Source organism: Sander vitreus, chromosome 9 (genome assembly GCF_031162955.1).
Source record: "Sander vitreus isolate 19-12246 chromosome 9, sanVit1, whole genome shotgun sequence".
Taxonomy (NCBI): domain Eukaryota; kingdom Metazoa; phylum Chordata; class Actinopteri; order Perciformes; family Percidae; genus Sander; species Sander vitreus.
In genome coordinates, this window is record NC_135863.1 from 17729072 (window position 1) to 17753136 (window position 24065).

The 24065-nt window shown below is 39.4% G+C and overlaps 2 protein-coding genes across 3 annotated transcripts in view; one reads left to right on the forward strand and one right to left on the reverse strand.

Annotated features, from left to right (window-relative positions):
• The window catches only part of elavl4 (ELAV like neuron-specific RNA binding protein 4), an 88606-nt gene extending 81080 nt beyond the window's left edge, over positions 1-7526 (reverse strand). Inside the window, 2 exon segments of the mRNA XM_078258157.1 lie at positions 6628-6768; positions 7479-7526. Coding sequence (XP_078114283.1) covers positions 6628-6768; positions 7479-7526 — 189 coding nt within the window.
• A 5457-nt stretch (positions 7527-12983) lies between these two features.
• Positions 12984-24065, forward strand: part of agbl4 (AGBL carboxypeptidase 4) — a 310470-nt gene continuing 299388 nt past the window's right edge. For both annotated transcript variants that reach the window (XM_078258159.1, XM_078258158.1), the window contains exons 1-2: positions 12984-13021; positions 14244-14366. In XM_078258159.1, the coding sequence (XP_078114285.1) occupies positions 12988-13021; positions 14244-14366 (157 nt within the window). In that variant the 5' untranslated portion in view covers positions 12984-12987. The remainder of the gene's footprint in view (positions 13022-14243; positions 14367-24065) is intronic.

Here is a 24065-nt window from a genome sequence, read left to right on the forward strand (position 1 = left end):
ATCCAATCACCTACCAGGTATTTTTTTGAAAGTGCCTGCCCTTTTCCAAACAGTTTCTAATGATGGTTTCTTGGAAGGTTCTGTGTAACAAACCATCTGGTGTGTCGGGTTAGTATCTTCCTGCAGAAATGAGTCCTGTTTTCTACTTTTACAGACTCTCCTACTCAGGCCTTAGGTGGAAAAATGAGAATAACCTAAACACCACCTGCCATCTGTAAAGATGTTTAAAACCTCATCAAAAAACCTCACACTAGCTCCATAAATGGCTGCACTACGGCTTTTAAAAAGAAATAACCTTTTAGAAAAACGAGACGTATCAAGAGTCCTTCCCAGGGATGGCCTACGGTACTGTGGACCAAAACACGCCCATGCTGCACAAATCCAGCACTCCAAATGTCACTTCATGCTTAACCACCCTTTTCCATGCACCCTTTTTCATGCTTGAAGAAAGGCAACTGGGCAAGGCAAAAAAAAAAAAAACTCAGTTTAAATGCCTACATGCTTAGAGACATGTTTCAGTTACTTTGTGTTGTTGAAACATTTAGCCGATTGAAGAGAGAGAAATTCATTAGCAACTCTAGAAATAATTCCCCACTATGAAAATAACAAGACATTGTGTACGGAAGGTATAAATCATGTTCTGAGTAAATGTACTTTTATAATTTTACATGAAATTAAGCCAAGACAGATTCATGTAATACAAACAGAGGTACAATATTTCTTTACAAAATATGTATGTATGCCTATAAATTAGCTCAATTTACAGTCACTAATGTACAGCACAAGGCAGACTCTATGGCGATCCGTTTAAACCTGAATGCTGCGATCAGAATATATTTATTATTAAAGGGAATAAAGGGTCAGCAGATAATGATGCTGTTGGTGCATCTCCCTGGGTTGTGTAGAGGAACCACTTACTGTTAGCCTCCTCTTGGACAAAAATAATTGTAGTATTTTAATGAATTTCAAATATCTTGATTCAGCTCAACCTTTATTAATGGCTGGTAGTCACTTTAAAAAATCACTTTTTAATCTAATTTATTTTCTGTACGTACAGTGTTAACAGGCCCCGACTACCCGAGAGTTCCCGGTGGAGCAAGCGGCTAGCGACTGCAACTCAAACGGTCACTCCTCCTCGGCACTAATGCAAGGGTAAGCCATACATCATTTATTCATGGGGCCAGCAGATACTTTGCCTCATCCCCGGCAATTAGCGAATCAATAAAAACGCATTGGCTTTGAACCTATCAATTCTGAGAGGACAAAATATAGCACTGTTCATCAACATGCCAGGATCCCAGACGCAGACAATCACTTAAGTATCGGCAGCCTTTGTCAGCTCAGGCGCTGAGCTGACAACAATAATGCACATTTCCTCACATTGCTGCTCTTAAAATGAGTCCTCACCTGTAAAATGGGTATCTGTTCCCATATAATATCTTAAATCTGGGTCTACAAATGCCATAATCTAAAAATGTCTGTTTTGAAAAAAGATGATTTAATGTTCTTTTCATCAGGAGATTTTGTTTGTGTTATGAATATGTGTCTATTGTGAAGGAGATGACTGAGCTGAAGCCATCTGAGTAAGATTATCACAGACATGTCAGTAAAGGACTTGCTAATACCTCTTTTGTCAAAGTTTATAAAGCTGACATATCTGCAGTACATTTCGTCTGTTTTATAATTCATTCAGTAAATCTGCTTGATCCAATACACACCTCAGGCTGTGTTATGTTAGCCTAAAATGACATTAGATTTAGCCAGACCTCTGAATTTGACTGTACTGTCAAACTGAGGCTACTGCTGTAGCTGAGGCAATTTTCAATTTCCCCATAATAATTGGTAAAGTTTGTTTGCAAATGACAAAATGTGCAGAAATCGAAATTTGAAAACACAAAACTGCTTTCTCTCCAATCTTGTCTGTTTCATTATTCTCTCTCTATTTATCCTTTTAAGCCAAATGAAATAACTGAATGTGAAAACATTGTCCACGAGAGGCAACAAATTTGTTTCTGAAATTAAATGCTTTTCCTCTACCGAGCAAAAGAGCAGCCCTGGGATTCTTTTAAATTAAAGAAGAGAAATGAACAGCTGAAATTGAGGTTATTGTGTTTGTTCAATCTATTGAATTGTAAAAATGTAGCCACTGACCTGATAAAGGTAAATCCCCAGAAGAATTCAGGCCCACTATGGATATATAATCCACTATATAAACTGTGAAATTATGTGTGCCTGAGTTTCACACAATTGTGTTTTCTATTTTTCCATTTTTGTGTTACTTCAAGGCCCATGTCTGTATTTTTTTTAGCACATATTTGTTTACATATATCATTGGAGACTTTGACTTTCACGAAACCTGCATTTCTTAGTTGAAAACATCAGCCTGTTCTATTGCTATGTTCATAAACATTATAATTAATTGGAAAATTTGAATATCTTAGATTAAATTATGTTAATCTGTGTATTAAAAGACCTGTCCATCCAATCAGTGTGGGAATAATAGCGGGTTAAAATCTTCTGCTTTGGTTTTTGGTGGTGGGGGTGACCCTTTTGTTTACTTTTGGATTATGTGCTGTGCTCTTCCCCCATCTCCTATACAAATATCTCTGTTTGTGACATGATCAGTGTGTTACTGCTGTTTGGTCATGAACGCCAAGACACATTCAGTGGTGCACAGACTACTCAGAAACCCTGAGCCCTGCCACTGCCATTATGTAGGTGAAATTACAGGTTGTTACTTCCAGGTCAAAGTACCTGCACACAGAAAGGTGACCTTTGGTTGGGCGTGGGCGCTCGTGTTGCTGCATCAAGCTATTCTGTTGTTAGACTATTGTTTATGGATCACATCCACATCGCAAGCCTTTTTTTATGTCTTATCTACCGAGGCGATGAAAAATAGTGTGTGTGCGTGTGTGTGTGTGTGTGTGTGTGTGTGTGTGTGTGTGTGTGTGTGTGTGTGTGTGAGAGAGAGCCTGCAGACACCTGCTCCATTCTGCAGTGATGGCTCCCAGCGGGACACAGGCTCAGCTGCTGATCTCTAGGCCCTCCCTGCAGTACTGGTGGCCAGCACACACACACACACACACACACACACACACACACACACACACACACACACACACACACACACACACACACACACACACACACACACACACAGCTCTTCCAACAAATCGGAGAACCCTCCAGGCCCCCCTTGCAGTGTCTCTCAGCCTCTCTGTGTTCCTCGAAACTGACACACCACATGCATGCTCATGACATGATCTACAGACAGGCACAAAGCTGCACAGTCTATGTTCCTATGATGTTGCATGTAAATTCTATGACACGGGGTGGTCATAATCTGCTCCAGTCTGATATATGCTATAGTGATGATATGGCTGAATAGCATGTGTTTTTTTTCTACTACCCTAAGCTAAAAAGCTACACTGAACACTGAAGTATATCAACCCTTATTATGTTCTGCTGTGAATGCAGTTAATAAAACGATAAAATTATATAAAGAATATATTGGCAGTTTTGAATCCTTTGGCAGGTCACTTAATGATTGATGTTAAAATATAATACCACATTTGTTTTTGTCAGTCCTTCATTGATCAACCACCATTGTACTTATGGTACAATTGTTATTGTCAGGGCTGTTGTATTTTGCACATATCTCCATCTCTCTGTTTTTCTCACTATGAGCGTTTCTTTCCCTTTGTGGCATCGTTCAGTCTGCTGCACCTGTTTGTGCCTCACTGGTGGCAGGGTTGTGGAGCATAAATGAACTAATTTCCTGGATATAGAGAACACAGCAGTCAAGGAAAGGGGAAGTGCAGCAAGCGGCAGATGGAAGGAGCTAATCATTGTTATGAAATAGAGATGACCTCTAACTATCTCCTGGCTTCTAATATACTGTAGCTACACACGTTTGCCAGCTTCTGTCCCATTCGCCCCTTTCTCTTCTTCTTCCTCCTTTGCCTGTTTGTTGTTGTGCTGATGATGAACCTCTTCAGGCAGGTTCGAAATGTAACCCTTGTTTTTCTTTTTCTTTTTTTTTTATGTTGAAACAGAAAAGATTGGAGTTGTCAAACAAAACCTTGTGTCACATAGAGAACGGCAGCTGCCTGCAGTGGGTAATCAGTGGAGCTTTCTACAAATTAACAGCATTCAGCTCTGAAGCACGGCGCACTGCAGGTTTTTAGATCTTGGCTTTTGAAAATGAGATCTCAGTGACTGAAATATGGAATAATTAGCAATTTAGTTTTTGCTCACATGTTCTTTTAATTGCCTGGTCATCTTAATGCTGTAAACTGATAGTGATGCTCACATTTAAACAGAATAATATCAGTCTAAATGTGATTAATTGCAGGCCGAATCTCTCCTCAGTGTGCTTGGGATCTGAATTTCAGATTTTAATTCTTTGAATGCTCTTTTAAACGCACTGTCCTACAGCTCGAAAGATGCACTACTGAGAACATGCACACATGCACACAAAATGCTCTGAACAAAATGAACACATTGTTACCAGTGATGGTAAACTTTGCTGCAGGCATATAGTGTGTTGGAGGACGAAACCATTTAGCTATTTATTCATTTATCAAGGCACTCATTTAATGCAGTCGAGCATTAAATAGAAATACAGTCTTAACTTTGAATGGTAATATTATAAAAGAACGTGAAGTATTTACTCAATTTTTTATATACGGAGCAATGTTGTGCTGCCGGTATAGAATTGTATTTCCGTTTGATATCACCGAGGTAAAAGATGCGATGCTGCTTCTGAGGCTTTACACACCAAAGCCACCAGAATCTTCCAGCACATTTATCTAATGTATGCAAATGATGTTGCTGTGCTTAATGAAGGCACCATTAATCACTATAACGATGGTCTTTCTTAACCAGGGTAATCATGCGTGCGCCCGCACACACACACACACACACACACACACACTCAAATACTTACACAAGCATACGCGCTTCCACACACTCGCCCACACACTCTCTTAGACACACACAGACACACACACACACACACACACACACACACACACACACACACACACATAGAACATGCCTCATCACCAGCATCACATTGATGACAAATGCGCAAAATCACCAACATAAACCATTTTACCAGAAACGTGACTGCGTATGATGAGGACCTCATAGTCACTCATGAATTCATTTTGTCCGTACTTTTTCTTCCTTCATTTGTTCTTTATACTCTGTTGTTAAATTCAATGTAATTTAAAACTCTGAAACCTGGAATTGGCTGGTTAGGCAATCACCTCAAATTCAGTTACTCCACCCAATACGAAACCGATAAGATGCATCAAAATATGTTAACACGTCAACTATATTTATATAATAAATTTAGCTAATTAGTTCCACTGGTTTCAACAAATAATTCATGGTCCAGCAGCTTCATGCAAACAGCAGATAACACTGTTGTGAGTCAAAACGGGCAGTGGAAAACACAGGCATTTTGTGTGCTGTGTAACAATAGCAACAAAACACTGGACAGACGTCTTTGAACTCGTGTAAGAATTCAAAGCGAAAACTGAAAAACATTTTTGAAGCCCAACTCCTCACAGAACGTATTTCACCGCTTATCCTCGCCGTGCATTTGCATACAGTTGACGGAAACCCCTGGGTACAGTCAGCAGCATGACAGTGGGTTATGAAGGCTTCCGGGAAGCTCTGGGGTGTGGATCTGAGCCAGTTTGAAGGGGAGCCGAACCAATGAAGAGCCCACAGCGGATTAGACACCCACAGCTTCATGTCGCTTTAATGCGGCGAGTCAGGGATTTTCTTACAACGCTTTTGCCTAAACGCTCAGGGTTTTCTCATGCCCCTTTTTCTCTCTCATTTCCTTTCCCTTGAAGTAATCTTTCTATGTAAATGGAAGAGTAATGTTGTCTCCAGTGCAACATATCCCATCTATTTACAGCACTCCTGGTTCCTGCTAATGTAACTGATGTTAATTGGAATTGATTGGATTGATAGTTATGATCAAATATCGTTTGAAATATGTAATCTTATACAACTGTTACAATGCCTACGGGTGTTAAAATAATCTTTCCTTTTCAAGGATGTTATATAAAGTTAAAAATGGTAGAGGTGGACTGCTAGAACCTATTCGTTAATTTACTATGAAAGATAATTTACCATCAAATGCAAACATTAAATGCAAATACTGCACATGCGCTAACAAAATTCACAAAATACTACCAATATATTACCCCCACACACACACACACACACACACACACACACACACACACACACACACACACACACACAAACACCTCAAATTCCCCTGATAACAGTCTGACTGGCAGAGGCTAAAGACAGAGTAGGCGTCCGTAATTGAACAAACATAACAATGTAAATATTTACTAATACTATCCATTGGGAATACAGGCAGAATCCCACAATTGATTTGCTCTCTTTCTGCCACTTTGCTCTTTTCCTCACACACACACACACACACACACACACACACACACACACACACACACACACATAGATTCACATACACTAACTACCACTTTCTTCTTTTTCTGTTTCTTTTCTTGGTAATATGCTTGCCTGTGTTCATTAAAGAGATATATTGATATATTGGTCTGTCTATCCTCTTACCAGGGGTGACCTGTAGCCCATCTGGGCTGGCGATGACAGGAGATCCCTGGGAAATAGCGGCGAGTGCGTCTCGGGGACGGAGCCCACGCCACTGGCTGCTAGTCCCGAGAGCTGCCCGTACCTCGCCATCATCTTGAGATGCTGCTCACAGAACACACACACTCATACACAGACACAGGAGGAGAGGGAGAGAGAGAGAGAGAGAGAGAGAGAGAGAGAGAGAGAGAGAGAGAGAGAGAGAAAGAGAGAGAAAGAGGGAAGGGGTGTGAGAGGAGGGAAGGAGAACAAATAACAGCAGGTAGGAAGGATGGTGAGAATGGTAAAGGACAGAAGAAGGAGTGGGGAGGGGGGGGCACATGAAGAAAGAGGAGGTAGAGGGGAATTACAGAACACTTTGCTCTCACACAAATGCATGTGTGAACACACACCCATACAGGCATACACACTCGTATTTACATACATACTGTACGTGCACATGAAGGCACACACAATTTTAGCCCCAGGTGGGCAATTTCACGAGCAAGCCTATGTTGAAAGGTGTTGATAGCTACCTTGGTTTTGTTACAGTAGGCGGATATAAAGTCTAGGCACTAGCTCTCCATTTATTTTTACAAGCAAGGATGAGTGTGAGAAGCGGTGCAGTCCCTTTTTCTCCGTACTGACTATGGTGCCGGGGAAATGTAATAAACAGCTGCTGTTATAAATCATCCCCTCTGTCTTCTGGCTATGAGCATACAGAAGTGTACAGACACGCACACGCACGGACATCCAATAACACACATGACACAATGGTTGGCAGCAGACATGCAAAGGTGAAGTGTGGAGAAAGAAGCAAATCCAAATCTCTTTACCTCATTGCTCAACAAAGCGGCGTTGAGTGTTCGGCTTATTTCGAACATCTTTAGATTCACTGCTTTTTTTCGTTCTGTCCTTTTTATTTTGAGATTGTCTTCAGTTCTTTGCTCCCCTTTTTCTTCTCTACGGCTGGGAGTCAGTCCCGGGAACACAAAAAAGAAAGAAAAAAATCAATTGAAAAAAGAGGGGGATAAAAAAAAAAAATCCTCTTGAATTTTCTGATTTTGGAGTTGTGATTTTTCAGTGCTCTTTAATTTCTTTCTCTCCTGTCTTTGGATGCACCTCTGCTGACTTTGGCTGTAGTGGTGGCGTTTATGCCCAGGGTCTCCGCACAAGTCTAAGGAGTCAATATGCTGCTTTTTTTCTTTCTTTTTTTTAAAATCTCCCCAGAGTCAGCACATTAAAACAGGCAGTCAGGCGGTCGATGGGTCGGGCTGGCGGGCTGGCTGGCTCCCTTATCTGTCCCCCGCACACTGGCTCACACAATACGCTCCGATCCTCACACTGCTCGCTAGCAGATTAGCCTGTCCCAAAACATAGCACTTAGTTTAAACTCCCCTCCCTTTTGCTCTCTCTCTCTCTCTCTCTCTCTCTCTCTCTCACTGTATCACTCCCTTTGGCTCGCTCCTTTTCTCTCACTCCATCTCTCTCTGCATCTCTCTCTCCTCCTCCTCCTTTTGCGCACGCATTGATGCAGCTACAGTTCACTGTGCTACCACAAGGTGGGAAGACTGTTCTAGCAACAGCGACACCATCGCTGCCACATCCCTTCCTCTCCGTGCCACTCCTATGTTTTGGATTTTCCTCTCTTCAGTGTGTCTATAACACAGATATAAATGGTGGAGAAACGCTTGCACTTAATATAGGAGCTCTCACTACCTGACCAGATAAAACTTACAGACAGGGATAAGGGGAATGGTTAGGGTGTGTGTGAGGACTAATATTCTTCGATTCCGTTATCTTATTATGGCTATTAATTGTGGATTCAGCAGTGGAAAAGGACCATCGAAGATATTATTATTATAATTCAGCACTTCCTTGGAGGTGTTTTGTGAGGTACATGTAAAGTAATGGAATGTAATAAAGCCTGTACACTATCAAGAGACCTAAAGAGAGTGGAAATAAATGCTACCTCTCAGTTATAGGCAGAAGAAAAAAGAAAGTGAAGGTTGGGCTGATGTGAGCATCAAGGTCAGGTTGTTCTTTCCTCAGCAGGGTGTGGCACAGAGATGACGAAGCAGCTAGTCACAGCCATGGCAGGAGATCCCAACTTCGGAACAAGTAAACAAGGAAAAAAAAAAGATTAGGGAGACTTGTGCCAAGGATATGATTCACTAGATTTTTGGTTTCAGTCGATAACACTTGAGAGATTTCAGAGTATGACTCACAGTGTTCTATATCTGCATGTAAGTCAAAAATGTTTATGAAATTTAAGCCATGCTTGAGGAGAAAATAACGGAACACAAAATGTTCTATGACAATGATGCTGACTGAGGGATTGGGATTGCCATCATCTTCACTAATGCTAATCTTAGTGGTGTCTTACTCGCAGCTCCATCAGTGTGGCAACAGATTTATTCCCGGTGCTTTGAATGTGCTTTTTGCTGTCTTGGATCAGAGTGGGGAGAGCGGCCAGTCAATAGCAGCCTATTGACACTAAACCATCTGTTTAGGTGGACACTGTCCAGCATAGCAGAGAGGGAGGAAGAAAAGGACGGAGAGACAGAGGAAGTGACGGAAAAAAAGAGAAGAGAGGGTACAAAGCAGAGGATGTGTTAGCAAACTGTTAGTTTTAACGGTTGTTTATGTAAAACAGGAAAAGGATAAATATGGAGAGAGACTCACACTTATCGAGGATGTGGCATATAATATTGGTTACATGTTTTAAATTAACACATTTCTTTCCTTTTTACATTTTCGTCAGTAGCAGGATATGTGAAAGTATCATCAACCACATCACTGTGTTTTAGCAATGTTTCGCTGTCTTGGCTTCAATTCCATTTTTTCCCCCTCGGAAAACGGCTGCTAGCCACATCCCTGTTCTGTAAAGCCTGCGGTCTCTGGGGAAGGCTGGTCCGGCAGAGCCCTGGGGGGGGAGCTGTCAGTTGAATCATCCAGAGTGAGGGCTGATTCCTCAGTCAGCTGCCTCTCAAGCCTTTCTCTCTGACCAAGCCCTCACTCCCCTGTGCCGCCTGATTGCTGTCCCCATAGTGATTCTCTGTGTACTGCCGGCTGGTCTCCACCCCCCCCCCTCCCCCCCCACACACACACACACACACACACACACACACACACACACACACTCCCCGCTCCTCACAACCACCCATCTTCAACTCACTGCCACTAGTGCCCTATGTTTTGATTTTTGCATGACTTCCTTCTTCATTGATGATGGACTTTATGTGTGAAAGTCCTCAGCTGGCCACAGTCAAAAGGATTTCCCTGTACTTGCTGGAATACAAATACAAAACATAGATTTTTGCTCCCCCGTCACACACACACACACACACACACACACACACACACACACACACACACAGAGCTTCAGGCTGGAAACATAAACACTTTTTTTTTTTTTCATTTATGGTACTGAGCTACAACCACTGACTTATTTGATCATTTCACAGTTTAGAAGAAAACGTATCTTTCTGAAAGAATGAAAAGCAAGGCTTAAAATACTTTTGCTCTGCCAAAGCTACTATTTCCCCAAGGGGTTTCTGACATGTTCTGCACGAGATTGTGATGGTGCGCTGTGTCCTCCAGTCAATAGCTACCCACGCTTAAAATAGCCACAATGTCTTAATGTTACTGTAGATCCTGTATTTAACCATGCCAGGGATGTCTACATGTGAAGCACATTAATATGTTCAAATCATCAGAGGTCAAACATGTTTTGATAAGCATGTAAAAATACACTCTCCTGAGAGATAATTAAAATTTAAGAGACCACGGTGTCGACCGTACTTCTATTTCATGTTATCCTGTTTTCCAGTGATGGATGTTCATTAAATCATTGCTGCACTTGGCAGACACCAGACTGTATGCATCATGTTACTTTGGCAGAATGTAGAGGGGTTATTGTGGAAAGTGTTGCTTTTTTTCCCCCTTCAAACTTGTTTTAAAGGAGGACATGCCAGTATAGAATATAGAGCTTTAAAGTGGCCATATTATGCTAATTTTCAGGTTCATAATTGTAATTTGAGATTGTATCAGAATAGGTTTACATGGTTTAATTTTCAAAAAACACCATATTTCTGTTGTACTGCACATTGCTGCAGCTCCTCTTTTCACCCTGTGTCAGGTCTCTGTTTTAGCTACAGAGTGAGACTTCGCAACTTCTGTAAGATCTTTGTTGGCAGTCGCACATGCGCAGTAGCTAGCTAAGGATTACATGAGCTAGCTAGCTGTTTCTCCAACTTCGGCCTGTACAAGGCAGGATTAGCCGGGAGACTTCTTCTAAATGAGGGCGCACTTCCAACTTTGCGTGGAATACCTGCAGAACAGGGACATGTAAGTAGTTCTGTACAATTTATTTTGTAGATTAGGGTGAATTTGTGTGTGTTGTAGCAGTGTTTTGCCATTGAGAACGAGCTAGCATGCTAGCGCTAGCATGCTAACGGTTAGCCCCCTAGCCACCTCGTTTCGGCTAGTTACGTAGAAAGCCGTGCAGATTTTGAACAGTTCATGCTCAATGCAGGACACATTCAGAAACTCGTATCTCACTCAAAACAGCATGGATGTTTTTATTTCAAAGTTTGTATGCGTGTGGAAGCACCAGAGACACAAAATAACACCCCAAATCCCAGAAAAAGTGATTTTTTTTCATAATATAGGCACTTTAAAAAAAAGGAAAGCCATCAAGACACAAATACTTTTGCTGTTATAAAACTCCTACACATTTTAACATCACTAAGGCACCACACCACATGTGGAGTTATGAAGTTTAAGTTCCAACATGGGACACCATTGTTTAGTACATTGCAATATGACATCTAATTGTTTGTAATGATGAGATTTAATTACGTTAAATGTGACCTTAATTTCAGTGTCCCTTTAAGTTAACAGTGTCACAGATTAGGACAAAGATGTCTGACAGATCTTGTCATGTTATGTAAAGATAATGCTCAAATTCTGTGTTTTACAAGCCAACAACCAAATGTGTGTTTCAGTCATAAGATCAGGTTAGCAACAGTATCTCAAGTGCTCCAACTCTGGCAGAGACAAGCTAGGGTCTTGCAGTAAATTCACCTGCTCCTATGCAGTCTCTCTATTTGATAAGAGCTGAGAAACAAGAGAAACATGTAGTGTATCTAATTCATTCTTCTCATGCTCCATAATTCAATTTCAATCTCCCTCTTGAAATGAATGATTGTACCACCATAGAGTTCTTTAATTGGCATAGTGTTAAAGCAATGACATAGCATGGAGGATGGCTTTTCAATTTTCAATTTTAACGAAATATTATACAGCAGCTCTGTATTCTCTTCCTGTCATCTGAGAAATAATCAGTCTGACCTATCTTCTCAGCGGCCTGTTGATGCTTGCCATCAAAAACAGATCACACAGAGAAAAATCATTGCCATCTCCCTGGTCTTATTCATTTGGTCCTGTTACACGCAGCTTATAACCTGAAAATTAGCAGCAGCCTGTATGCCTCTTGCTCCAGGAGCTGTGCGACTGCTCATTTGATGTACTTAATCAGGTGCAGCCTTTGTAATGGGAAAGGAATAGGGCCAGGCTTGATTGGCCTTGATGACATCTATGCTCCAATTGTCTAGAAAACCTCCAGCTTTAATCAATCTGCAGGATAATACTGAATCTCTGGCTGCTGCCTGCAATGATTGGCTTTCTTCTGTGAAAATACTATTAGAAATGCAGGTATGGTTGTAATAAAACTGAGGCGTGTACGATATACTGATTACAGTTTAGAGGTGTAATGGGAGTCATTGCTAGTTTAGTGTTGCCTGCTGAATGTGAATGTCGTAAGTATATTATGTTTCACATTGGCATATGAAGATTTTCCCTAATCATAATAACAATATTAAGTGTCAATTCTGTAGGCTACATTTTGGGAATTTTGGTTTGTTTTCAGACGGAGACAAAATCTGAATTATAGACTATCTTTAAGACAAAAGTTTTCCTGAGCTTGAGACTAGAAATCAGCACTACAGAAAACGAGTTTGATTAGCATTTCTGAGATGCATGTTTTTGCTCATTTGTTTGCTTTACTGTCTTTAGGCCTATTTAATGGTTTGTGTACCTAGATATAAGTTCAGAATTCAACAATACCAAATCAAAATAAGTGTCTGTTAAGATTCTGGTATTTTACTACATATCATTTTACTTGGCTTAGTTTACCTATATGCACTGCATCTGCAAACTGATGTCGTGTTTCTGCAGCGGTGTACTGCTGGACATGACTGCACCTCTCCCTTTTCCTCCTGCTCCGTTGCCGTGGTAACACACTTGGAGCGTCGGTTGCTCTGTAACAGGATGGAAAGGAAGATGGAGGAGAATACTGTTAGAGACGTCGAGACTGGTGTGTAAATATGAGTCTTACCTGGTTTCTTCTCCATTGCTATACGAGCAAAAGGACGCTGTTGATGCCCAGTTGTTTGACATATAATAACTGCATGTTTCGCGCTTGCTCCCTGTCTTTATATTGACGCTAACGTGAAGTGTGCTAACCTGCTAGCTAGCAGGTACAGGGATGTAAACAAGAGCCATGTCACGTTGTGTGTGTTATGAGCTAGCATTGCTGCTACAGACGATAGCAAACCATACAACTAACTGTATGCTGGAAATGCACCTCACGGAAATAATTTAGAAAACTGCTGGCATGTTAACGTTAACCACTTGACTTCGGGAGGGCGAGCAGTAACGTACCGTTATTGCAGGTGTAGTGGGTATGGGTATCTGCTAGCTAGCTAGCTATGTGTCAGGGATAGTTCCTCCTGCCAACTGCTGTCTAGCTAATAGGATAGCTGTCGGTACTACTGTAATTAGTTTTTTGTCCGTTAAAATTGGCAAACATGGCCAACATGGTAAGCACCGCTGTATTGACAGTAAATACATAGCACAGAATGGACCATAAAATAATGTCTATATCATTAATATATATGGACTAATATTAGACAAAATCCAAGTTTGTGATATCTTATGTTGCTGCAGATCTGCGACTGCGGAAGGATTTAGGAGTACCCACGTTTTTTTCCAATCTAGTATTCACTATAATGCAAACTAACAAATAATTGGGTTTTTAATGTGCGTATAATGGTAACATAAAAGGATGCAAAATAAAAGGTACAGCTTTTACTTTTTTATGATGCAAAAACAGCAAACAAAGCCACATATTTAAGCAGCATTGTTTAGATTGTCCATTTGTGCTGCAAACACAAAAATAAAGATTTATTTCAACCTATGCTTTGTTTATTTGTGTTAAATAAATGCACTGCAGACCAACTGTTTTGTTTGCAGTTTAAAGTCGACACAACTCACTCTTAGAAAGATGTTATGTATACATCACTATTTCAGAAGAGCAACCCTTAACTTTGAAATAATTTATATTATTTTTTACCCATAATTTGAGATTAGTGGTGTGTAAGGCCCTGCATGGCATACTGTGTGTTTTTACTTTAAGGTTTAACAATCCATGACTGTTATTCTGGATGAGAGACTTAAATGAAGTTATAAAGGGCTTACTGAACACACCTTTGCATAAAGTGAGAATCTTATTCCTGCATATTGCACTTGTTGTTCAGGCAGTGACACTGGAGGAGAGGATGCCTTGGTGGGAAATGTGAACAAACTGATGGTGAGCCCACCAGGTTATTCAGGAGCTCCGCGAAAAGGACTTCTGGTTTTTGATGCGTGCTTTGAGAGTGGTGAGTAGTAAACTTTAAAAATGGCAAATCAGTAAAAAAAAAAAAAAAAAAAAGTGGGAGTTAAAGTGTTCATCCATGAAATGTTTTTATATTGTTTTTTTTCATGTCAGTGACAACTTTATTTTGAAAGTGGTGGCTGCAAATAGTGCAGGGTATTGTATAGGTCCTCCTTCACGCCAAGACAGCAAACACATCCACTAAATAGGTGGATATTATACAAACTATGTTGGATTTTAAAGATCAGGCTTTGGCTTGTCAGTCACAAAATTAAATACACACATTAACAAATTCTTTAACCTAACTATAAACATCCCTATGCATGTTTGAAAATCTTGGAATCGTGGAGCTATTCTCAGAAAACTTTGAATGTGCAACAACATTATGATCAGTTTGTTATATATAGCGTGTATTGTGACATGTACTGTATGAGACGACCATGTCTCTTCCAACACAAATAAAGCTGATACCCCTTCAGTCAGACCCCTTAATTTTGATACAATTTTGCAGCATCCGTTTCCTCTCTGTTCTGCATCTAATATTATAAAAATTGCCCTTACAACTAGAATCCATAACATCCCGCCAGTACTGTAGCTGATACAGAGATGCCTTTGTTTGATCAAAACTGGATTATTATAATGCCACCTACTCCAGCCTTGTTCAAAATGCTGAAGCTAGAATTCTCATTTCATTTAGATCAAATAAATGTTAGCCTTTGCATTGCATTGGCTGCCTATTAAAACTAGAGCTGATATTAAGGCCCTTCTTTTAAATTTTAAATCTTTGCATGGATTAGTACCATCTTATTTATAAGCAACAAATAGGCTACTGTATGTTCCACCCCACAATCTTTGTTCATTAGATGTGGTGTATTTTTAAAGTATGAGAATAAACAATAAATCAGTTGGAATTAGAACTTTCTCATACCAGGCTTCCTATCTTTGACATGCTTTCCCACTTTCACACCTAACTCTATTAACATTTTTGAATCAAGATATAGGCCAGCACTAATACTACTACCTCTACCACTACTAGTACTACTACTTTCACTATTTCTACTAATAAAAACAGTTTACAGTATGTATTACCTTTAATAGATGCATATGCTTTATATTACCAAGAGTATTAGACTATTCGAGGGTATAGGTACAAAAGCTAAAAGCATCTTCAGCATATATAATTGTCTGAGATTCTGGAAATAGGAACTAACTGTGAGTCTGTGTATCTGAGAGCTCTCTTGAGACTTTGACATATCTTGGCAACAGTATAATCAGGGACAAGTCATATAAAGATTTATAGACAAGTGCAAGGCTCTTAAAATCTTTATTATGAATAACTAGAACTCAGCGCAGGGAATTGAGAGCAGGTGTTGTTTGAGCTATTTTTTTTTCAGCGGCCTTCTACCTATATTCTTCCTGTTCTATGGCCAGTGTGGCTGAAAATCTAAATATGTTAAGTAAACTTGAAAAGGTCGACCTGTTACCTTGTCCATCTCTTTTGGTGGAGCGAGGCATACAGTAAAATGAAATTAATATGCTCCAGTGTCACTTGTTAATAGCCTTTGTTGGCCTTTTATTCTGACAGCTGAATGGCACGGCAATGACAATAAAGTACTTTCTTACCACTGACAAGATCAGCTGGTTAGACCCACACACACTCTCGCACCAAGTAGGCAAAGTAAATCAGGGAATCAGCTGGTCTCTCTGGGACAGAATCTGTGTGTGGAGATTAGGTTCAGATAGCACTCAGATTTCATATTTCCACAGACAAGCCCATTTTGGTTTGTGCAGACTAAGATGTGTTTACTTTCTGATGTCCTTGTTGTCATTGTCAGAGTTGTTCTCCAAAGTAGAGTTTTACAATTATGTTGATTTTTAGAGAGTTAGAGAATGTAAATAAGTTTTCTTACAGTTGTTACATGCCCTAGGCCTACTACTAATTAATTAACATGAGGAAAACCAATCTGGCATATAAAGGGATGAAAAAGAAAATAGGGATGCTAATCCACAGTTTTGTACACAGTAGACTACATATGAAGGTGAGCGCATATATATATATATATATATATATATATATATATATATATATATATATATATATATATATCTATAAAGATCTGAATATGTTACATTAGGAGGATTGTGCTGAGATATCAGTGTGGTGATTTCCTTTTTTATAAATTTGCCTTTTTTCCCAGATGACATGGCCAGAGTAGCTCAGACATTGATTAATGGGCGCTGAGCTTCCACACTGAGATCAGCTAACATACCAGTGTCTCTGGCTCCGGATGTATCTCCTGAATGATTTATGGAATTGATAATAATCTCTTTCCAGTAAATGGATTACTAAAGTTAGAATGGGGGGATGAATTGATGTTTGCCAGCTAATGTCAAATTACTGCCCTATTGCTGTTTCATTTAAGCATTACAGATTTGGTCCGCCTTACTTTAAAGTTGTAGTAAAGAGGGTGGTTCATTACAGGGACGACAGACTGACCAAGGAAGTTTATTTTTTTGTTTATATTGCTTGGTCTTCGTTCTCTGTCTGTTGGTCATAGTGAGTCAGCAGTAATGAAAATGTAGGTGCCCGATTAATGTACCGTTTCTTTGTATCTTTCCTTGTCGGAAATTCCTAATTTTTTAGTACAATGGAACGCAGCATAATCGACAGTGACAAGCTCCACCTGGGCATACGTGGCAGACCAATACCAATGGCGTAAGCCAGCCTCCGCAAAGTGTACCTACTATGGAGCCATTTTGATGCTAATAAGCCATCACCCGCCGTTAGCATTCCATTCATTTTGGCGTCACTTTGACAGCGAATAACTTTACATCTGACGCGTTTAAAGACTTTACTTGTCCATTGTTTATTTCTAAAGAAACACGACAATGTATAAAAGGCTCCATTACCGCACGTTATGGCCCCGTAGCAGACGTTTTTGTAAAAATAGGCTAACGATTGTGTCATAACAACATGACTGCTGACTGACGTTAAAAGCGTCACTAACTGTGCGCTGCATTTGAATTTAGGGCGGGAAAGTCACCCCAGACACTTAGATTGTATTACTTGGCAAATCAACAAATACAAGCGCTTTCATTAGTGGGTCATATGCTCAATCCCCATTGTTTTAACTCATTCTTTGATAGATAGGAAATTAACAGACAATTAACTAGATGAAACTCTTACAGACTACAACTTTAAAGTAAGCCTTGATATTAGTTTATGATACTGTGGTTCTCTCACAGTATACTCTGTATATGGCTTGATTACTTGTACCGAGCAGTTATTATACTCTAATAGTTTTCTAATTATTGCAAACATGTTCATTGACATTATTCTTTCTTAAAGTGATTATCCTCCCATTGTTATATAAACCCACACACCCACACACATCTGTTGCAAAAAATGGCTGTTAAAGCTTTGTGGATTGTATGATTAAATTACCCTGCTTCTGTAAAGCATACATAAATATATATTTTATGTGTTTAATTGACATTTAATGAAATAGAAAGCTGAAATTTTTACATTTTTACTAATAATTTGGCATGGAGATCTTACCAACCCCACTTCCTTATGTGTGTTGGGCTAGTCAAATTGAAAAAAAAAACTGTATTTTTATGTGATTTATGAGGATGTTATTGAACTATTGATAAAAACTTTAAAAAAAAACACAAATGTATGAGAGGAATAAGTAAGGGTGGCATAATATAAACACCTGTGATTATCTTTCACTACTGATTTCCTTTATAAAACAGTCGCTGTGTCACATTCTATAACTCAAACAAACTTGACTTGAGATTGGTGAAACTGGAAATGTTGCCTTTGTATCCCCTGTTCTTTTTTGTTGCTATAAATATTTGCTATTGCATTTGAGGTAGGGCTGAGCGATATGGCCAAAATCTTCTATCCCGATATGGGTAATTTAATATCACGATAAAGGTTCTGTATATATCAAGCATGTTTTCTGGTAATGCAATAAATAAATCGTTTTTTATGAAATAACCACATGGTAAAGCCTATTTTTGTATAGTCCGGTATGAATTAAATACTTGACAAATAAAAAGTAGTATTTTCTCATTTTATTAAGAACTTTAGTGCAAAATTAACATAACGTACAAGGATCAGAATGGAAAGCGTCGTCCAAATGACGTCAATATTGCCGTAACGCATTTCAGCCGCTGGCTTTTTTCGACATCACGATAGAAATAATCTAGAAAAATATATTAATAGACATTTTTACATCGTTTTGACAATATATATCATCATTTCGCCCAGCCTTAATTTGAGTTATTTGAGTTGAGGTGAAACTTTAATATTATATACAGTAATAGTCCAATATTGGTAGAATGAATGTGTTTTATATAGTGGATGTGTTTGTATTAGGAGATATACATACAATTACTAAACATTGGTTTACATAACCAGGAGTATGCCATATTGTTTTTACAGTAGATTTTGTGCTCATATTCACACTTGATAAAACACGCATACCTGAAGTATCAGTAGTGTGTATAAAATGAGCTGCTAGTTTTTCATGCATTCAGTCTGATATCTGTGATATCAGTGACAGGAAGGAAATTGGAGAGTAGTGTGTAAGCTCCTGCATCTTGTATTGCATGTTAGACAGGCATGTGTATTTCTCATTCGCCATTGAAATGGTCTTTCATGACAGACTATGTCTATCTTACTCCTCTGAAACCAGATTGAAGGACCGAAACACGATATTTCAAGTGGACATTTTCATTTGAAATTCATGCAGACCTATAACTCAGTGACATTTGTGCCCCCCTTTTTACCTTCCTTTGGTCGACAGCTATCTGCATCCCATGTGCATTTTATTTTGTTGCGTTAGTATAGCACAGAATAAAATCTAATTGGTTTATTAAAATAGACAGTGGTTATGTAAGCTGTTTGCCAAAGGTATAAAACCTCATTTACATTTAGATGAGGCTTAATTCACTTTGTTGCCAGCCCTATGCTGATCAAGTCAGTGATGGCCCACAGATTTACATACAGTAGGTGTCTCAGCCAACAGGTCTGACACGGAGTTATTTTAAACCATTAAAAGCCTTTTTATGTTTCTGCTTAAAGATAACATACAGTATGATGATGACCCCCACTATGTACTTTTTTTTAAGTCACAGCAAACCTTACGTATTGCTTTAGTTGACTGCGTAAAGAGCAATATGCAAATGTTCATTAAACCCCATATGCAAATAGAGTTTTACTTGTTGAGATCATCTTTTTACTACTAAGGACAATGCAAAATCATGGTAGAGAATAGAAGATTTTGTTAATCTGTAAACATTACTGTAAATCTTGGCCTATTGTTGTGTATTGTGTCAAGAGGCAGAGATTTGTGAAAGTGATAAGAGAAGCCTAATTGTTTTTTAGAGTGAAATCCAAATGACATTCTTATCTTGTCTTGTCACACTTGTTTCGTCACACACTCCAACTGTTGACATTTTCAGCTAAGTCCCAAATTCTTTTGTGTGGTGAATTCTCACAATGTTGCTGACTAAAGTACCATCTGTCTCTACAAAAGATGACACTGGCAGTGCGGGCATATTGTTTTACTGCACCTCTGGACTCTGCACCAGATGTAATTAAGCACTCATTGATTAGTCAGACTGCTGTCTGCTGACAATGTCTTGCATGGTCAAAGAAATTCCCCAGAGGTGACAAGTGTTTAATGGGGTCCATTGATAAGCACAACTCATAGACTCATCTGGCTTTACAATCAATTCACTCAATACAGTCACATGGCAGACTGGAGAACAGATATGCACATACCGGTATTTCTGTCAGTTAGGACAGGAATAGTCAAGGCCTTTTGAGACTTACGTATTTTTGTTTCTAAAAGTCTTAAGTAATTTAAAAAAGTTTAGTATTGTATTTGTCTACCTCCTATTTCTCATTCAGCATCTTAATCACTTAATATAATCTTCATATTGGACCTCATTCACCAATATCTTCCTAAGTTTTTTCTTAATTTTGTTCTTAAGAAAGTTCCTAAGAAAAGTCTACGTCTGATTAATGACGTGTTCTCAAACAGCAGAATTTTTCGCAGGTGTGTTCTTAGAATGATGAATCCTAATGTCTTCATAATTTGAAAGCTCGTGCCCGTTGCTCCTATTTAGCATAGGTAAACGCCCCGTTAATTCCCATAAAAGGGCATGAGATGGCAGGGCCGTGTAGCCTTGTGAGACCGTCCTGATCTCGCGAGCGCCAGTTTTCCAAACGCAGATCAGTCTGGCATCTTGAGACAGAGAAAATTTGGAGCCGTTCGCCAAACGACCGACCAATCAGCGTTGGTTTTGAGGCGAGTTTAGGTGTGACGCAACGAGAAGCGACTGTTCAGTCTAAACAACATGGCGGCTTCCACGGATGAGATGAGCGTAGCTATCGTGCAAGTTTTATCCGCATTAGAAAGTATTCCTTCATTGAAAGAAGAGCACAAAACGGCACTGGAGGCTTTTCTCGGGGGAAAAGATGTTTTTGCTCTTCTCCCGACTGGTTTCGGCAAGAGTTTGATATATCGATTGATTTGGCCTGTCTATCACCAACATAGGTGGTGATAGACAGATGGTTTATCCAATCAGCTAACCAGTATTTTCGCCCCTTCCCAAAACTTCTCCAACGGAAAGTTCCCAGATGGATATGCCGAGCAAATGCGAAGCAATCCATCTGGCGGAGTCAGGTTAAGGGCCGTGTGCACACTTAGAGAAATGTTGAAAAAGACGTGGTAAAGACTGTGGAGGTCTCCACTCCAAAAGAAAGAAAAACTTTAGTAATTCTGAAGTGGAGGTACTGCTGCAAGAAGTTAGCGAAAAACGAGACATCATATTTAGAAGCGTCAGCAGTGGATACAAAGCAGCAAATAAAACCGATGCATGGAATGCAATTACCATAGACCGGTAACAGTCTATGGCATTTACTCATTTACTCTACGCTGTGTCCGGAGCGCAGGGCGCAGAACTGATGAGGTATATAGGCCTAGCACAATTCATACACAATGCAATTCAAAGTGCTTTACAAATGAGCAGAAGTGTAAGTGTAGTGTGAATTTATTAACACAAACAAACATATAATTATGTGTAAAATAATGAAAATAATTAGTTACAAAATTATAAAGAAATATTAATATTTGAAATTAGAATGGATGAAAATGGTATAACTACTTATTTTGGGCAAAACATTGGTGAATACAAGAATCTTCGTGAAAACTGCGGGGGGAAAAAAGTGGGGTTTAAGAACAAATTTGTTCTTAAGAACGATCGGTGAATGAGGCCCATTGTTTTTTGATTTAACAAAATACAATGTTTAGATATTATTCCGTATTTTTAGATAGGTGGCATTGCGAGACTAATGTGCATAATCAGACATGTGACCATGTCTGATTATGCAGTACAATACATACTACACACACTATAAACTATTAAGTTAGAGGAGCAAATGCTCGCCACTGGCCTGATGATCATGAGTTAAGTCAAAAATAGACCAATGCCTGTGTTTATGCTTCATGACAATGCTTTTTCTAAATGGTGGTTTCCACCTCTGACATTATAGACCAAGGCCGCCCAATTTGCACGTACCGTGCACCCTTTGTTTTGCCCCACCATGGCATTTGCATGCTCATGCTTATTCTCCTCTTATTTTGAAAGTGCTGCAAAATCCTAACCATAATGTGCAGCTAAAAAGTACTTCATCTGAGTGCTGTTAAACTTCCCTATTAAATTACATGCATACGTTTTATCTACAAAGAATTACAAGAAATTACGATATTCTTCAACGTCAACATTTATTTTTGGTCCGTGGCCTTCCATCCATCTACATTTTGGCCCTTCATATGAAAGAATTGTGGCAACTCTGTTATAGACCTTATAGAACTGCTCCAGATCTTCATAGATTTACTGTGCAGTAATGACAATTAATGAATACATATTTTCTCTATTGTCGAGATAAAGAAAAAAAGGCTGCCAGAAGTCAAGAAGTAATGAGGATGAATGTTGAAAAATACATTTCTACTGATGATTAAGGTTTTGTGTTTTTTTTTCCCTTTTTGGCTTTTTTCCTCCCTTTAATTTTCTCTGTCCTTTCTTCCAACACTGAACCGTGTATTTAATCTACCCAGCCTTATCTTCTCCCAGAAATGGTCATGTTGCAGTTGCACAGTCCCTCTAAATAATGACTGATTAGAGTCGTAGCTAAAGGCCGGCACTTATACCACCACCACTACCACTGTAAAAACAATTACAGAGCAAAGACAGATAGATAGAAACAGAGCTAGAGCGAGAGATGGTTGGGAGGAGGAAAAGAATTAAGGAAGTACAGAAGAGAATAATATGAACACTGGGGGGAATGGGGGGGGGCAGTGGCTGGTGGTCTGAAGCTGGTCAGGGGAGAACACAGTCAAGCTTGTCAGAAGATATTTATATACTCCAGAGTGCTCCATGAATCAGGTAGTTGAGTTTCCATTGATTAAAGAAGAGGGAAACGTTTTAACAATCAAGCTAGATGCTCAGAATAAGTGGCTTTGGAGAGGCCTGAGCTTGCCGCAGTATACAGCTCTTTGCCTCACCTTGCCTCCATCTTTGATAGAACAACCCAGAAGGAAAGGCAGTCCAAGGATGGAAATTTATATTTCTTTCTTGTCATTTTTTTCTTTTATTCAACATGAACATCATTTTGATATTTCTCCCCACACATGAAAATGTAACTCAGCATTGTGAATTGTGCACTCATATAGCCTTTTGATTGTTTGATTTTGTATTATTTTTCTTTTGGCCACCAACCTTAGATTGCTCTAACTCTTATGGGCTTTATAAAACAAGATCCATTCGTCTGAGTGGGTGGGAGCACTCCTGACATCTGATGTATTGAGAGACACTCCCAGTCTCTCTGTCTCTCTTACATGTCCTTGGCAGCGGAGAAGCTTCACTGCTCAAATCACTAAATGGCCTCTCCAGTTTCCCTTTTAGCAGTTTTCTCTCTTCTCTCTTTCTTTTAAGTCAGGAGTATGGAGATAAATTTGAGTCGTCTAGAGACCGTTGGCGAGACCATTGCTTTTGATTTATGCTATTTATTGGCCATTTGTATCCATAAGAGATTTCTCTTTAAATAATTTTTTAATTGTTTTTTATTATCATCATGTCCTATCTCTGGCTTTCTTCTGGTATATTTTGTCAGTTTAATGTCCCTTTTTGGGCCAAATCATGCCATGTGAGTTGGGATGTGTTATATTGGTTTGACCCTGAGGGAAGCTTTCTAACAGGGGCATTTCTGAGCGCAAAAACTTGCACGCCGTGTCTTTAAAGCAACTATATCTTTTTTATATTAACAATTAATTGCATGACTACTTGTATGGGAAAGGGGTTGCTTGTAGTGACAAACTATACAGAATAATCACTCGGCTCTGTAGTAACTGTTTTGTTTCACTCACATCACTCTGTCATTGTCCAAAAACTCACCCTATGCTACCTGCTCCTCATCAAACAACAGAGAGAAAAGGTTAGTGACTAGCTGAGGGAAACATCTGTCTCTTAAGCCAGATAGGAGAAGAGTAGGTGGCAGTTGGTGAAAAGCAAAACAGAGCTAAAAGAGTGAATATTAGACTTCCATCAGGGAGACACACACTCCAAATGAATGCTATGTTACTCTTTATCTGCTGGATGTGTAAAAAGGCAACTATTGCTAACAAGT